Below are 18,493 nucleotides of genomic sequence, written 5' to 3'. Positions count from 1 at the left end.
CAAGTGTCCATACCACAGTGGGATGGTTATGATTGGCTCGGGGTGGGGGTTGGGGTATGGCTCAACCCGTTTAGGTATTAGAGGCAAAAAAGAAGGAAAAAACAGGGTTTCTTGGTTAATGGCCACTTTAGACAATTTGAAACCAGTGCAAGGACGGTAATCTAAACATAATGTTTGATTACCTCCCTTATACTGCTTTAAAATTATGTGTAAAGACATTCTTTTCTCGTATCAGCTTTTAGAAATTAAAAAGAAAATTTCTTCATTTATTTTTTTTTTGCAGAAAAAGTGGGGGATACATTTTCCTTTTCTTTTTCTGGTTGGTGTCAATATGCAACAACATAGTGTATTGCACAAATCATAAAAAAGGGGGGATTTTATTTTGGGAGGGGTGGGGCAATTCGCAACGTACAGAGTAGTGCAAAAGCAAAAAAATAAATATAAATTTAAATTATATAATCAATTCTAAGTTCTTTGACTACAGTTATTCTGTGTCAGAAACCTATTATGTGTCAAATATTTAATTACAATCCAAATTCAGACTTGTATCAAGCGTGAATATTGTGTCCATTTATGTCCCAACGGTTCAGGGACCTCTGCTGTCGTATCCAGCTGCGCTCTCGAAGCAATTTATAAATGTGAATATGATGAAACTGATCATCAAAATAATTAAGTTAAAAATGCCCTGCTGTGGAATAAATTTGTGGAAGATTAATCATACTTCTGAATTTCCTTATTTCGATCAGTTTTAAATATTGTATACTGCCTTAAATCTAACATGACTTTAATAACTGTTTCAATTTGTTTGCTGGGCATTACCAATTATGGATTCGGTAATTTCCGCTATTCCACCACCATCACATGCATCAAACATCATCATCACCATGCACTGATCATCACCTTCATCAACAAAAACGTATAATGTTGTGACCGTTGCATATTATGTTGTGACCACTGCATATAATGTCCCGACAACTGCATAAAATGTTGTGAGCACTGCGTATAATATTGCGAGCACTTCATATAATGTTGTGAGCACTGCATATAATGTTGTGAGCACTGCATATAATGTTGTGAGCACTGCATATAATGCTTTGAGAACTGCATATAATGTTGTGAGTACTGCGTATAATAGTGTGAGCACTGCATATAATTTTGTGAGCACTGCATATAATGGTGTGAGCACTGCATATAATGGTTTGAGCACTGCATATAATGCTGTGAGAACTGCATATAATGTGAGCACTGCGTATAATAGTGTGAACACTGCATATAATTTTGTGAGCACTGCATATAATGGTGTGAGCACTCAGCATATAATGGTGTGAGCACTGTATATATAATGGTGTGAGCATTGTATATAATGGTGTGAGCACTGCATATATAGTGTGAGAACTGCATATAATGTTGTGAGCACTGCGTATAATAGTGTGAGCACTGCATATAATTTTGTTAGCACTGCATGATAATTGTGTGAGCACTGCATATAATTTTGTTAGCACTGCATGATAATTGTGTGAGCACTGCATATAATGGTGTGAGCACTGCACATATATAATCATCAACAAAAGGCAGTCCTGGCGTTCCATACGATTAACCTAGTGTTCGAACTTGGATATAAATCTTCACTTGGTCACAGTTTTTACATTCAAGTTCTATGTACAGCTGTCTTACTTACTATTAAGTTAAGAATTAAAAAGTGATTTTTTTATATTTTAAGAGATATTACAAAATAAAACAATCTGAAGAGGATCTATAGATGCATATAGACGTAATGTAAAACAGCATTGGTATGTGCGTTGTAACTATTGACAAGGGCAAGAGTTTGTATACGCTGTACAACCGACAGGGTATAAACAATGTTCTTCGTATTTGAAAAGTATTGAAAAACTATCATGCATCTTGACAAGTCCAGCTATATCTTTCAGTCTTAATTAGGTTTTGTTATACCATGGAAGTATATTACTTCCATAAACAGTGGAAAAAAAACTAATAAGTATATTACTTCCATAAACAGTGTGGAAAACTAATAAGTATATTACTTCCATAAACAGTGGAAAAAACTAATAAGTATATTACTTCCATAAACAGTGGAAAAAACTAATAAGTATATTACTTCCATAAACAGTGTGGAAAACTAATAAGTATATTACTTCCATAAACAGTGGAAAAAACTAATAAGTATATTACTTCCATATACTGAAATCGAAATTCGAAGTTTTTTGGTGGATTGTCAAGACGAATGCATAGACATTTTTTGAAAACACGATGAATTAAATTTGAGAATTGGGTTTGACATGCATGTTTAAGAGATGTTCTACGACAGGTTTTTCTACGGTTTCAAAATAAGAACTTTCAAATAATATATCATTATTGTATCATTAGTTTTTGGTTTCCTTGCAACTGCCTACATAAATAATAGGGTGCTAAAGTATAAAGAAAAGCCTAATGGGCAAAATTATATAATATCAGATTTGTCGTGTCCTCTCCCTTGATTTTATATGCAGTTTAAAAAAACACCTGTTTTTGCTAGAAATGTATAACAATATGTGAGTGTATAGCTGCAACACGTACCAAGGGATGATGCTCTATGATTGTGAGCATAAGAACTCTAACACACCTCCTCGTATCTGATGCACACACAAAAAAAAACATAAATGTATCAAAAGTTCAAGTTTATAACGTGCCAGGACATAACATTTACTGCCATAATACTGATGTTTTGAAAAAGGTGTAGGTTTCTCTATTGTAACAGACACCAACGGTCGATGCTCAAAAAGCTATCACGTTATTTGCACACGTACGGTACCTCTCATATCTGAAGCAAGAAAGCCACACCATTAACATTTTGTTTTAAATAAATGTGCCAGCACGCAGCGTGAGTGGTAATTGATGCATCTTTTGTTTTTATAAGCCATGCATAGCAGTTTATCCATTGCGTTAAGACTTCTAAAATTGAGGCAACTTTTAGTTATTTTTTGAAACGGATGAAAGCGGTCATTATTAAATTTTATTAAACACATTGAAAAAGATAATGATATATTCATCCTCCAGACGACTCTAGCCGAGTAACAATGAGTACAAGTTCTGTCATTTAGGAGAGTACCCTATACCAGTTTCGTAGTGGTTTTATGAAATTCTGAGCCGGTTGTTAATACAATACAATACAATACAATGCACTAGTCTACAATATTTTTATTTTCCAAATTAAAGGGCCCATTAAGAGCATAACATTAATTACAACATGACATAAACATTACAGAGTGATTAAAGAAACATAAAATAATAATTCAAATGCACGAGTAAAGAATCAGTGGTCAAGGGGAGATAATTTTGATATCTTTTAGAGTATTGTTAAGCCTCAACCATTTGTCAACCGTCTGATAAAAATTCTATATAATTGAAATATTTGTTTCTATACCTAAACATGATTTGATTTAAATGTAACAAATATACCGTATGGGAACCAGTGGCGGATCCAGAAAGGGGGGGATTCCGGGGGTTGGAACCCCCCTTTTTTTGGGCCAATCAATGCATTTGAATGGGAGCATATGGTTGGAACCCCCCCTTTTACTCTGTGTTGGGAACCCCCCTTTTTAAAATGGCTGAATCCGCCACTGGAAACGACAAGTTAACTTCAAGGCAAGGGTACGATTTTGGCGTTCCCTAAAAAATATTCTGATCCCTAATCATGTTTCGGCAAGAGGGACTCGAACAAATATTCTGAAAACCAGATGCACTCAATACCTTACTGATATTGTTAAATTTAAAAAAAAGAAATGATTATATTGATAGCGACGAAAAAGTAACAACTTTGTGTAAAAAATATATCCGAAGACAAAAAAAAAAACGATACCCCCCTCCCCCTTTTTGAAATCTGAGATTATATAGTGGTCTCATTTGAAGTGGACAGTTAATTTGCATGGTAAAATGTTCGCGGCAGCTTTGCAGCACATCTGCAGCAAACCTGCCCCAAATGTTCGCGGCAGGTTTGCAGCAAATATGCAGCAATGTTTGCGGCAGGTCTGCAACAATGTTCGCCGCATGTTTGCAGAACTCATCAAGTTCCAAAATATGGCATATTTGGTGTTTGCAGCAGCAGCAAACCTAATTTGCATGGTAAAATGTTTGCGACAGGTCTGCGGCATATATGCAGCAAGTTTGCCGCAAATTCCTTATTTCATAGAAAATGTTTGCGGCGAGCTAGCTGCAAATACGCTGCAAGCTTGTGACAAATGTTTGCAGGAAGGTCTTTATTTCAGTAAGGGTTGCTCTAGTCCAAATAATTATAACGTCTGGCAAGGCTTTTTTATTTTTTTCTGGGACGCCTTCCTACAACTAGTCATAATTATTTGGACTAGGGTTGCTCCATAAGTATACCATCTGAATATTTTATCCGGTAAGCACGGCCAGTAAGTTTGCCATCATTAAATCTATAAATTGATATAAGTTTGAAAACAAATGTTATATAAGCTTGGGAGCTATATATATTTGGTGATGACAGACAAAGCTGTCAGATAAGATAAGATAAGCGACATGGTATATACATGATATATAGGCCCGTATTGTTACATTGAAACTCCCGCGTTTTTAGCTATTATTTTTTTAATTACCTCCCTTAGATGTTTGTAAAAATGTTTTTAATTTTGTATTTACATTTTGTGATAAGTCATAACAAATTATGAAAGGATTAATCTTCATGATCACGAGTTATCGATGCAAATATGTATTGTCGTACTTTATAAATAAATTGCTTTAATTATAAGTAATATAAAGTGACCTATTTTTCGTGACAATTTGTGTAATTCGGTCTTACTTCCTCATCCGAAATAGCATCCTTGTTGACAAATATGTACAGTTAAATGTACTGTCTGGTTGGTTAAATGTAGATGACAGCCTTCATGAATTGCAGGTTTAATTCTTATGAATAAGAACTTTTAGTTTTAAGTATTCTGCACATTATAATTCTTTTGTAAATAACTTCAGAACACGGTTAAAAAGTTAGTAAACTTTATACAGTCTGTTTCTCTGTAGACATACCATCACGGAAACAAAAGTTCAACTTCATTTATATGTTACATACTGTGTCATAGTGGTACGTTGTTAGACTTCTTACAGCTTTGATGGCAACAAAGCAAGCAAGACATTCCTAGGTTAAATGCTTTCTGACATGATCAGGCGAAAATACAGCATCATTAAGGTATTCATCTGGGTATACATGGCGTGCACAAAAGGAATACATATAGTGACATACATGACATACTGTCTATCAGAATATTTAAAATACATGCTTGTTTAAACATAGAATTTCAAAAGTGTAATAACATATTTCATTAGAGGGATATTTACTTATTTAGAGCCCACTTAATAAGGGAAAAGGTTCGGAATATTTATTTCGTTACTATGCACAATTTTCTGCGACTGTCATACAAGTGAATGGTTTGGCTAACCATAAAACCAGGTGCAATCCACTATTTTCTTCATAAGAAAATGCCTAGCTGAACCAACTGGAATTTAACAGTTGGGCCAACATTAAAAATGTCTTTGTTTCCCCTCCCCGACTGAGGTTATCAGGGTATGGGTAGGTAGGTAGGCAAATTATTTTATTTTATTTCTTGATATAATTTTTCTATATTGAATTTCAACAGGTAAGATAAGTCAAGAAAAGTGGGGTATTCCCTGTATTCAGTGTACACCCAAGTTTTCTGGTGTTAAAAACCGTATACAGGGACCTCCTTTTTCCTATTCATTTTATGGTATGAAATCTACAAAAGCACACATGCATTCTTCATGTGACAATAATGTTTAATGAAAATAAGCGTTAAATTAGTTAAAAATCAAGCTTATTTCAAGTCTAATTTGATGCATAACTCCAACAAAACAATTCCCGTGTTCACCATTCGTACCTTGATCATCAATTATGAGATGACAAAAAGATGTTAATTATGACTTTCCAGTTGGGAATTAAAATTTAATGAATAAAAATTTTCAATAGAAGTGTCAAGATATTTAATTCCAGGGTGGAACTCTGATGCTGTAGTCAAGGGCTCATTGTTATCAATTGTGAATAGTTCATCGCTATTCTGCGATGTTGATAGCTTGGCAGAAAAGTTGCCATTCGTAACATGCGTAAGGGCATAATCAATTGGATCATCATGATCAACCTCCGTGTCTCCTATTGCTTCCTCCATGATCTCACTTATTGTTCATTTTGGGATTATCTTCAAAATTTTCTTAGAAATGATATTCTTGACAAAATTATTGTCGTTGATAACTCTAGTATAGATTACAATGTACCAAATAAAATAACATGGACGCAGCCATTTTATGAAGGGAACATGACATAGAGATAAAAATAGATGGCTCTCTGTGATTGGTTGTTATATCATTTATATATTTTTCTTCTGGAAAGCATTATGAATGAAGTTTCATGCAGGCACAAATTTGTCCTTAAATGTATATGATGAAGGGCCGGAAATATTTTTTTTATGTTGATCAAAATTAGGGAAAATATTCTGCAAAATCGTAAGGTATCGTGAAAACCCCCAAATTTCACCAAGAAAAGCCATGTGACCATATATATTTGAGTGCTGTAAAATCACAAATAGATATCGAGCTTCAATTAGACAAAAGCAGTTTTTCCTTAATTAGTTTATTAAAAACTCCTTTTAAGGAGATAATTGCTAAAAATAGCATTGCTGCTAATGAGCCACCATTTAGTACTTTATATTCAGCAGATACACAAATAGTGTGACCAGCCATGTTTACTTTTTTCTTGTTTACGTATCATTAAGGCGCTTCAATATGAAAATGTCCTGTCTTAAAACGCACTTGGACTACAGCATCAGAAAGGTATCACCAAAAACCAAAATGAAAAAATTTTTTTAAAAATATTGAACAGGAACGGCCAATAAAATATTTTGGGTCACAGCAATTTTATCGGGTCGGTAGTGGGAGGGGAAACAAACAATATTTTATTTTTGGCCTTGTTATTCATTTGTTTGATTTTGCAGTTAGATTAAGGACTTTCCGTTTTTAGATTTCGTCGGAGTTGGTTTTTTTTTTGTTGTTGTTGTTTTACTTTTTAGCTCACCTGGCCCGAAGGGCCAAGTGAGCTTTTCCCATCACTTTGCGTCCGTCGTCTGTCGTCGTCCGTCGTCGTTGTTAACTTTTACAAAAATCTTCTCCTCTGAAACTGCTGGGCCAAATTTAACCAAAACTTGATCATCATTGGGGTATCTAGTTTAAAAAATGTGTCCGGTGACCCGTCCAACCAACCAAGATGGCCGCCATGGCTAAAAATAGAACATAGGGGTAAAATGCAGTTTTTGGCTTATAACTCAAAAACCAAAGCACTTAGAGCAAATCTGACTGATGTTAAATTGTTTATCAGATCAAGATCTATCTGTCCTGAAATTTTCAGATGAATTGGGCAACCCGTTGTTGGGTTGCTGCCCCTGAATTGGTAATTTTAAGGAAATTTTGCTGTTTTTGGTTATTATCTTGAATACTATTATAGATAGAGATAAACTGTAAACAGCAACAATGTTCAGCAAAGTAAGATTTACAAATAAGTCAAATGACCTAAATGGTCAGTTGACCCCTGTAGGAGTTATTGCCCTTTATAGTCAATTTTTAACCATTTTTCGTAAATCTTGATAATCTTTTAGAAAAATCTTCTCCTCTGAAACTACTGGGCCAAATTAAACCAAACTTAGCCATAATAATCATTGGGGTATCTAGTTTTAAAAATGTGTCCGGTAACTCGGCCAACCAACAAAGATGGCCACCATGGCTAAAAATAGAACATAGGGGTAAAATGCAGTTTTTGGCTTATAAATAACTCAAAAACCAAAGCATTTAGAGCAAATCTGACATAGGGTAAAATTGTTTATCAGGTCAAGATCTATCAGCCCTGAAATTTTCGGATGAATCAGACAACCTGTTGTTAGGTTGCTGCCCCTGAATTGGAAATTTTAAGGAAATTTTGCTGTTTTTGGTTATTACCTTGAATACTATTATAGATTGAGATAAACTGTAAACAGCAATAATGTTCAGCAAAGTAAGACCTAAAAATAAGTCAACACGACCAAAATGGTCAATTGACCCCCTAAGGAGTCAATTTTTAACAATTTTCATAAAATTTGTAGATTTTAACAAACATTTTCCACTGAAACTACTGAGCCAAGTTCATTATAGATAGAGATAATTGTAAGCAGTAAGAATGTTAAGTAAAGTAAAATCTAAAAACACATCACCATTACCAAAACACAATTTTTTCATGAATCCATCTGTGTCCTTTGTTGACCAAGGTGAGAGACACAGGCTCTTTAGAGCCTCTAGTTATTACCATTTATTTCCCATATCATGCATGTTGAGCAAGTGGTTGGAAAAATATGAAGCTAAAAATGTATATTGCACTAATTATTTAGCAAATTATATTCTTATAATTGATAATCAGCACTGCTGTCATTAGGGAATTGGGATTAAGAACCTATAGGACAACAATTATATATAGTTATATATCCTGCATAAAGATGATGAAAAAAAGCTTGTTGAACTTTAATAGTGCAGGGATATAGGCGATCCCCTCCATCTGGTAAATGACATTGCAAATGCATGCATAATTGACTAACTTTTTAGGGGAAGGACATAACCACAAAGTGGTCATGGTCATCAATCAAATAACATTGTGATCAATCGAATTACATTGTGATCAATCAAATTACATTGTGATCAATCGAATTACATTATGATCATGCACATCTTTTCTTATATTTTTGCATCAATTTGTTTGGGCATTTTCCATAGTAAAAAAAATGACACAATTAACACATGTCTTTTATCAATCTTTTTAATTTTCAGACTGCCATAAGTGGCCATGCCTCCTGTGATAGTCTCCCCTGATCTGGATGTCACATCCTTCCAGAATGATTTTGGACAGCTGGACATTGACTTCCTCCTTCCTAATGGTATATGTGTACCATTACAGGTAGACATAGATAGACCACTCGATCAAATAAAACAGGTAATATATTTGGAAAACTTAACTTTAAATAGATTTTAGAGATAATACAATGTATCAACTCATTTTCATTAGCAATTTATTTTTATGAATTTCGAGGGTAGAAAAATAATGCCAATAGAAATCATCATGAATATGTAAAATTTAGGTCTTCCCTCAGATAAAAACATCAAGGAAATGAGAAAAACGTCAAGAAAAAACCTCACAAAAATAGATAACAGAGAAGTCAGTTGAACTTGAAATCAAGTATCCCTGAAAATAAGTTGGTTTACAGTTGATGTGTTCTTTGCTCAGAATTTACCTTAAAATGTATTTAGGTATCTAAAGACTTACATTAAAGATTTTATGCACCTATTTTGTGTCTGATTTTGGAAACTAACTTTCAAAACACCTCAGTCTTTGTTGCCTATGATGATGCTCTTTTAATACATAAAGAAACAAAGCAAAAATACATAGTTGACTGTATATTAAATATGTTTTTTAGATGCAAATAGTTTGAAAATAAATTAGGTTTGAATAGATCTTGTACTTGAAATAATATCTCCCCTGGAAAATGCTTAATCTCATCAACTGTAATTTGTTTGATTATCTTAGTGACTAGCATATGTAAAGCAAAATTATATCCGGGTAAAATTTGATCCCGAGGAAAAAATGTCACAGTAGTTGTTGTTATTTTTTTGTCTGGAGGAAAATATTTCCCTGGGATATTTTTTCCTTTGCCGTGAAATTCGATCAGGGTTGTGAACTTATTGAATATTTAATAGAATAGAAAAAATTTATCCTTTACAAATACTATGAAATAAATATATAGTGTATTTGAATTTAGGCTAAATTGCTAACAAAAAATGTGTTATAATGGAAAATAACTCTTTGAAAATTTCCTGAAATATTCAAGTAAATCATGTAAATATCATTCTTTTAAAAAGAAAATTATCATGAAACATAAGAAAGAAAACCAGAAGATATTTCCAAGGTCGTAATTGTGAAATAATATCATGATTAGAAAAGGTAAGTGGAATACAAGTAAATGTGAGTTGTTTTCAGATCTCAGTACAAATATAAATTAAAAAGTAAAGGTAGAAACATAGTTGCATTACTACTGTTAACAGTAATGGAAGAATTTGATTATGATGATATTTTTAACTGTATAAATAGTTTTGTCTGGGGACAAAGATGTAGTTGTTGATTATATGGAAATCAGATAAATCATAGCATAACAATATATTGGAACAAAAGCAATTTTAACAGCTGGATAGTATTTATCTGTGAAATGTTATCTGTCTTATTAAATCATGCTGTAAGTCATCTTTTTAAATAAATGAATAAATAAAAAATAAGATTCAAGGAAAAATTTCTCTATGAAATTTATTCAGGAATATATTATATTATTATCTTTAAAAGATAAATTGCTCATAACTACCTCCCTTTGATAAATTATGCAAATTTGTTCTACCTTTATGAAATTATAAACTGGTATATATTGATTTCGAGTAACTACATAGTAGTTAATGAGACTCTATTTCACAATGTTCTGTGAAATATGGGACGGCAAATATATACTGGTACATACTATCCGCATAACACAGAATGATTTTCACTCCTCCGGAAACAATCTACCTGTGAAATACCATGTCTGGAAAAAAATTACTGTGACAAAGTATCCTCAGGATGAAATATCACAGAGGAAGAAATAAACCGTTACACATACACATATATATACTAACCACTGATATCATTAAGCAAATACAAATGAAGAATTGATTTTTGGGAATCTGAACCAAAACCAGGGTATGAACTAGGATGTCCTGGAATGGTACCCAGTTCCTGCTCCACATGTGGCACACATGCTTAGATGTCCACCAGACATAGAAATGTCAACTTGTTACTAAATCCTGGTAATATATATATTTTCAGGAACTATGGAAACAAGCAGCAAATTACCCATTGTTCCAGCAGCTGGCAACATTTGACAAATATGGCTTTCTCTACATCAGTGGCGAAGGACTAAAGGTAATGTATGCACTGTTGATCTTATGATATTTTATAGATCACTCTCAATCTAATGATTCACTCTATAAATTATTGCACATGATACCATTTATATCTTTTCAAATAATTAAAATTAAGTTTTCTGTAACTTTAGACAAGGAAGGGGATCATGTGAGTGTCCATTTTTATTTTTAAAAGTTTACTGGTTCAATAAAGTCCAAATAAGGCCCCCTTTTTTTTAGTAAAATGTGTCTTAAGTTAAAACAATGTCTAGGCTATGAAATAGGTCTTTTTAAAAACACATTATATATCACTGTTTTTGTATGACCTCGAATTCAACATAAAATTCAAACTTTCAATCTAACATTCTAATGCAAGAAAACAGTCTAATCACCATTAGTTTTTAGGACTTTAACATGTTTAATAATATATAGCCTGAGTGTCAATGAGGAAAGAGCATTTAAATTATGTTTGAAAAAGCAGATAAAACTATCTGACTCAAATATGAATACATGAAGATGTGGTATGATTGCCAATAAGACAGCTCTCCATCAGAGACCAGCTGATGTAAATAGTTATTTCAAGCAACCCTGTGCTCTGTGTCCTAGGCCTTAGTATTATTGACATCCAAAATATTTTGTATTTCACTTTCTTACAAGTATGTTTATACAACAGCTAGTTTCAATATATGCTACAAAAAGGGAGACAATCACTGACAAGCCATCTAACTTGGCATTTGATATACACAGTATATAGGTGGTTTTGTAAATTACTCATCTTACAAAATATTTACTGTGAATTATTTGAGTTACTTCTTTCGTCTTTAAGTCTTTGCATTTGATTGAATAACTGTAAATTCAGAAATTATTGCGTGCATTTATTATTGCGAATTTGTTATTTAAGATTAAAATGCTATTTTATTTTTTACGATATTCAGAAAAAACCTGTTTGATTCAATGTAAATATTTCAAAATGCGAGTTTTAATTATTGCGATGATAACCCTGTCTCATTTTTCGCAATAATAAAAACATCATAATAATTTTTGAATTTACAGTTTTATGAACTGAAGAAACAAATGAGACAGATAGAATTATTAAGCACTATTACAGATATATCCTCAGTGTTTTTTCTTTAATAACAAGTATTTAATTCTATAGGAAGATGTTATGGATGAAAGTGTTGGGATATCCGAGTTACGCTTGGCTGCCTCTTTCCTTAAAGTAGTGGAGAAACCTGCTGATGACAAACGTAAAACAATTGACAGACAGATTAACAGTTTGATTGGCATGAAAGGTAATCATTTTGCATTATGAGCTGTGTTGTAATACTGTATCAATTTTTGGGGATGGAGAAAAAGTTTCATTTTCTTGTAAACATGCATTTTATTTTGTGCTTTTGACAAATTGACATTACAAAGCATATAAAAAATTTGTTTCATACCTTTAAAATATTTCTTTTATATTAGCTCCAAAGTCATTTTAGGTTGTCAGTTCTATTCTTTATTCTACGTATACCTAGTAAACATTTTAATAGATGTACATGTAAAAAGCAAAATTCCCCTTTTAAGTATGTTAAAAATAAATTAAAATATCTAGCTATGCAGATCATTACGTTTGACCAAATGACTATATCTTATTTGTTTAGTTGCCCTAACTTGCCAAAAAGATTTATATTGTAGCTTATTGGCTGATATTTAATGGTATCAATGTGTAGATAATCCTATACTATATACTTATTTTACTAAAGATATTGTTTTTATTTCCTAGGTTCTAACTACATACAAGCTCAGCATTCAGTGAGTAAGGCAGAAATATCAGAGTTTAGACAGAAGATGACCACTTATTGTAACAATGATGTACTGAAGCAAGCCAATCAGGATCCAACAGTAAGTCGGTGAAATCATATTGGAAACTTTTTTCTGTAGATTCATCTATTTTTATGGATATCATCTTCGCAGATTGAAGAGTAATTGTATTGTCATTAAAGTTTGATCTGGTAGTTTTACAAAAATTATATACAAGCATAAAGACAATAATTAAATTTGAACGTTTAATTTTGTGGTTTCAATGTTCCCACAAAATCTGACAGTAAAATCTGGTAACCCATGAATATTAATCAATAATTTTTATATGATTTGCATATCTATAAATACTTGAATTAGATTGGTCAATTAGAATTTTTTTGTAAGTTTACACTTTAATAAACCATGTTCCCGAAACTACTTTCATAATCTATTCATGCGCAATACCGTTCTTGAAAAAATATTGGGATTTTCAGCAAATTGAGATTAAAAAATAAATGCATAACAATTGTTTCTATTCAAATGCATATAACAAAAAAGGAAATAAAATAAATGCACTAAAGCTTCAAAAATGTATAAAAATAAAATTTAAATAAAATTCTGCGAAATTTAATGAAGGATTTGGCGAATTTACGTCATTGCAAAACATGACGTCATACGAATGAAAACTTTCAAGAGAAAGATTATTTCATTACATGTACGGTTCAATATCGGAATAACATCTCATTAAAATGGAGTTTTGGAGGTAGGTGTTTTTTATTTTAGATTCCGTTGCATTTTTCGAACATTACGGATTTTTGAAAGTCAATATGGCGGCCAACTCCTTAGTTACGACCTGTCAGTTGTGCATGTGATGGTTAATATGAGGCAGGCATAACCGGTGAATGGGGACGAAGTCTGCATGATTTTTTTTTTATAAATCAAACATGTTAAAAAGAGAAACGGAAATACCGTAACGTTTCCGATTTTGGTTCTGTTGTTAGGGATTTAGCTGTGAGGTTATGACGTCATATTCAATGTAAACAAAGAACGGAACGTTTCCGATTTTGGTTCTGTTGTTAAGGATTTTAGTTGTGAGTTATTTAAGTTATGACGTCATATTCAATGTAAACAAAGAAACGCTGTCATCAGGTAACGTTTTTTTTTTTTTTTTTTATAACAAACAATTTGTAAAAATGAATTAGTATTGAGTTCCTTCTTAGACTGATAAATATACATTTTATTCAAAGTCTCATGCAAACAAGACCGGAAACGGAAGTAGATTTCTGCGCAGATCCGGAAATTCAAAAACGCGACAAAATAAAATTGAACGATTTTGAGTTGATTAGTACAATGAAAAAATCAGGAAAATTTTCCCGATTTTTTTTTTTTTTTTTTTTTTTTTTTTTATTGAATTGTCTACTGTTATTGGGGACTTCGTCCTCATATTACAGTAGCCTTTACACAAAAAAATGTCAATAAAAATCGAAAATATTTTGCTTCAGAATAATAAGGATTAAACATATTTTTTCCTTCGGACTTTTATTCAGTTTGTGAGTTAATTGCCCCGGTTTACACATCAATAACCTCTAGAAAAAATGTGTTTAATCCTATAATATTTAAAGAAAATCAAGTTTTGATGGGGACTTCGATCTGGAGAGTGAAAACTTGTATTTCTTTCTTAGTATATTAAATGAGATGAATCTAACAAAAATACATCTTAACACATTAAAGATCATTAGGGCCCCGCCGACGGCGGGTCGCCCTATAGTGATCAGTCTGTCCGTCCGTCCGTCTGTCCGTCCGTCTGTCCGTCCGTCTGTCCGTCCGTCTGTCCGTCCGTAACACTTTCGTGTCCGCTCCATATCTAGAGAACCGTTATGATTTCATACTTAATACTTAACATGATTATTAACCAACACCAGAGGGTGTGTCATGTTGTATGTACAACTTCCTAGGTCAAAGGTCAAGGTCAAAAACTTTGGTTTCAGTTGACAACCCCGTGTCCTGTGGTGAAGATCGTGTCCGCTCCATATCTAGATAACCATTATGATTTCAAAGTTTATACTTGACATCCATTTTAACAACCACCAGAGGGTGTGTCATGATGTATGTACAACTTCCTAGGTCAAAGGTCAAGGTCAAAAACTTTGGTTTCGAGTTGACAATCCTGTGTCCTGTGGTGAAGATCGTGTCCGCTCCATATCTAGATAATCGTTATGATTTCAAAGTATATACTTGTCATACATTTTAACCACCACCAGAGGGCGTGTCATGATGTATGTACAACTTCCTAGGTCAAAGGTCAACGTCAAAAAAACTTTGGTTTCAGTTGACAACCCTGTGTCCTGTGGTGAAGATTGTGTCCGCTCTATATCTTGAGAACCGTTATGATTTCAAATATTATACTTGACATCCATTTTAACCAACACCAGAGGGTGTGTCATGATGTATGTACCACTTCCTAGGTCAAAGGTCTGTCTGTCTGTTGGTCTGTCCATCGCTAACAAATTTGATCCACATTATATTTTGAGAGGACAGCTGTTATTATTTCATACTTTATACCTGACAAACATTTTCAACTTAACATATATATTAACCAACACAAGAGAATGTGTCATAATGTATGCATCCTAGGTCTAAGATCAGTCTGTCGGTCTGTCCATCCGTTCGTTGTTCTTAACAAATTGTGTCCGCTCTACCTCTCGAGAACCATTAATATTTCATACTTTATACTTGGTGGGTCATAATATATTGAAGGCATAATTCTAAAAATATGTGACAAATATCAATTTGGCAGCACCTTTAAACATATTGTTCAAACATCAATCCATATATCCAGAAGTCACCTTAGAGTAGTAAACAATGAGTTCACATCATGCAGTCATATCACTATTATACTATGAAAGTAAGATGAGAATATTTATCAGTTTTAACTTAAAATCTTAGATCAAAATCACACATGAGACTATGTAATAACTTCAAATAATGCTTCATATCAGATTATCCATACAACTTATTTACCCCACGTTATTGACAGCGGGGCCCACAGAGATGGCTCCCATCTCAATGATATCTAGTTTATAATATTTTTTTACCATTAAGCCACACTGATCTTCTTTAAATTTGATTATAAAGGCAATATACTATTTAGATTTATTTCTCAAGAACAGCATTATTATGATTTCATGGAGTGACATTCCATCCCAAATAAAACAATTTATGGAAAAATGGAAACCAATTGATGGAGTATCATTTATTTTGGTATTTGATTCTTGGTTCTACTGAGGGATACTCAAGTACGGTACTAGTTGACATCCCTTCTTAACACTTATTTCTTTTAGTTCTTTTGTAGACACAATTCCTGAGAACTGTTCTAAAAATCACTTTACTATCAACTATAATTCATTTCTGAATTTAGCTAAATTTGAGCAGAAACCAGTGTAACTAATTTCCTTATTTTAATACACCAGGGTTTGGTTTATTTTGAGTACAAGCATCCCTGTCGACTTAGAAGTACCTGTGAGCTACCACCAGATGTAGAGAACATGGTTATAGATTATATTGTACTGACTGTGATTGTACAGGAAACTGGGGTAAGTCAAATTGAATGTTGCCATTTAAATAGAATGCTTCTATTCACTACAGATCACTTTACTGAGGATTCATATATATTTGTGGTTGTCAATTTTTGTGCATCGAGGAAAACCAGCATTTTCGTAATATTTGAATCCATAGTTTAGCCAATCTCTGTATAGGAAGCCTATAGAACATTTGTAAATAATGTCAACAGAACTTTCGAATTTTCCGCCATTAACTGGATATTTAAATTCATGGTTCATCTATACTCACGAAAACCACGAAAATTGGTATCCAGCTAATGCTAATGAAATTCTTGAAGGAAATTGATAATTGACATTAACAGGAATCAGGATAAAAGAAAGATTATGATGTGACAAATTTTATACATTTATGGTTTCACTTCAAAATTGTTGGAATGTAATGGTTGACAGGTATGCTATTTGCTGGTCCAGAATTGTTTATTTGATACACTTTAATATTTGCCCCTACATGAGCAGCAATTGATAAGACTAGAGGATTTAAACCAAGGGTCCGGAAACAGTCATATATGCCAGACATGACCGATTCGGAAACTCAAAAGTCCTAAATCATTTATTGGGATTTAGGTCAAATTTTATTTTTCAACAGAAATAATTTCGGTCATTTCGTTGAGATTGAGTTTCAAATGGCCATTTTAAACATATTTTTGTGTTGTTATCGATTTTATGTAATTAAACTGCCACTCCAGTAAAGTGTTATAATCCTGAGGGCCCTCCTAATAACTATATTAATGCCTCGGGGAGCTATTGGCTAATGATCGCTAATCTCTTTACCTGTGATTTTAGTTCACACCTGGCTATTAATCACAAGCTCCGAACTAATATTATAAAGAAATTAAAATTCTATACCAACTGTCTTCATTATTTAATTACTTTTCAGCTAAGACAATTGTCAATAATGATTTAAAATTAAATTAAAACTTGATTGAATTTACGTAGAAAAAAGACTTTTTTCACTACTAACACAGGTGCTTTGTTTACTATAATACGCATGCCTGAAATTCTCTTCCGCAGATTTGACACTAAATCGTAAATTTAAAATGATTTCTTGCTAAATAAAGCAAGTGCAACTATTTTCATTAATATTCTTACACTATTAAAGGTAAAATATTAAAAAAACGATGTTTTCCTGTGAATTTGATAAACAAAACTAATCCCGGAAATAAGTCCGGAATTGTTCGTTTTAGTATTGTCACATTACATCCGGTTTGAATTTCGACTTCAGAATCGAAAGAAACGTAAGCGATGACTGAGAAAATTACGATTTTGAGTCATTAAAATCATTTTATTCTTAAACTGTTGCCTTTCCTTAATTGCTTTTGATCGATTTTAGGAAAATGGTAGGATAAATCATGAAGTAAACGCGATGCAACAGTGAAACAAGTTCGTTGATGCTACGAGTATAAGCATACTCATGCAGTAATGAGATTTTGACAATCTGTTTTTGAAAAGGGGCACCAACTTTTATGTTATATGAAAATGACCGAAATTAGGTGAAAAAATTTCCGAATCCTTGATTTAAACCCTATTAGATAATTTATGTCTAACATGGGAAGGTATCTGGGTAAATATCAGATCAAGATCATAAATTTTTCACATATTGTGTCATTTGAGTCAGGGTGCTGCATTGGTTTGATTTGCTTTAGAACAGTACATAACATATAAACATATAAATATATACAGCTGTATCTTAATCCATGAACATTTGCATATTTAGCATCTCTATGAAAAGCATGAACACATGTTAATATTGACCATAGGAGCTGTGTCAGTTAGAAATTGATCTTTTAAAGGCCAAATAAAAATATATGTGTGGTTCCAGTAACCCTACCTTCCCTACTTTTTCGGCTTAAAAATAGCCTACCCTAAAGATTTATTGTCATTTTTCATTAAGCACTGTTAAAGTCAGAATGTTGCTCCCATAGGCTCAATGTAGAAAATAAAACATAAAATAAAAAAGAATCCCTACCTACCTACCCTAACTTTTTTTCAGATGTAACTGGAACCACACATACTTTTTTTTGGCCTTATACAAGTACACGTATACATGTACATGTATAATACTTTGATTGAATTTG

At 32.8% G+C, this 18,493-nt stretch overlaps 1 protein-coding gene across 3 annotated transcripts in view; it reads left to right on the top strand.

Moving 5' to 3' along the window:
- The first annotated feature begins 4,794 nt into the window (after positions 1 to 4,794).
- The window catches only part of LOC143056660 (phosphatidylinositol 4,5-bisphosphate 3-kinase catalytic subunit beta isoform-like), a 45,912-nt gene continuing 32,213 nt past the window's right edge, over positions 4,795 to 18,493 (top strand). For all 3 annotated transcript variants that reach the window (XM_076229817.1, XM_076229819.1, XM_076229816.1), the window contains exons 1-6: positions 4,795 to 4,912; positions 8,866 to 9,028; positions 10,940 to 11,035; positions 12,173 to 12,308; positions 12,782 to 12,900; positions 16,269 to 16,391. In XM_076229817.1, the coding sequence (XP_076085932.1) occupies positions 8,882 to 9,028; positions 10,940 to 11,035; positions 12,173 to 12,308; positions 12,782 to 12,900; positions 16,269 to 16,391 (621 nt within the window). In that variant the 5' untranslated portion in view covers positions 4,795 to 4,912; positions 8,866 to 8,881. The remainder of the gene's footprint in view (positions 4,913 to 8,865; positions 9,029 to 10,939; positions 11,036 to 12,172; positions 12,309 to 12,781; positions 12,901 to 16,268; positions 16,392 to 18,493) is intronic.

The sequence above is a fragment of the Mytilus galloprovincialis genome, chromosome 13, assembly GCF_965363235.1.
Source record: "Mytilus galloprovincialis chromosome 13, xbMytGall1.hap1.1, whole genome shotgun sequence".
NCBI classification, from domain to species: domain Eukaryota; kingdom Metazoa; phylum Mollusca; class Bivalvia; order Mytilida; family Mytilidae; genus Mytilus; species Mytilus galloprovincialis.
This window is presented reverse-complemented; position numbering and strand designations above follow the sequence as displayed.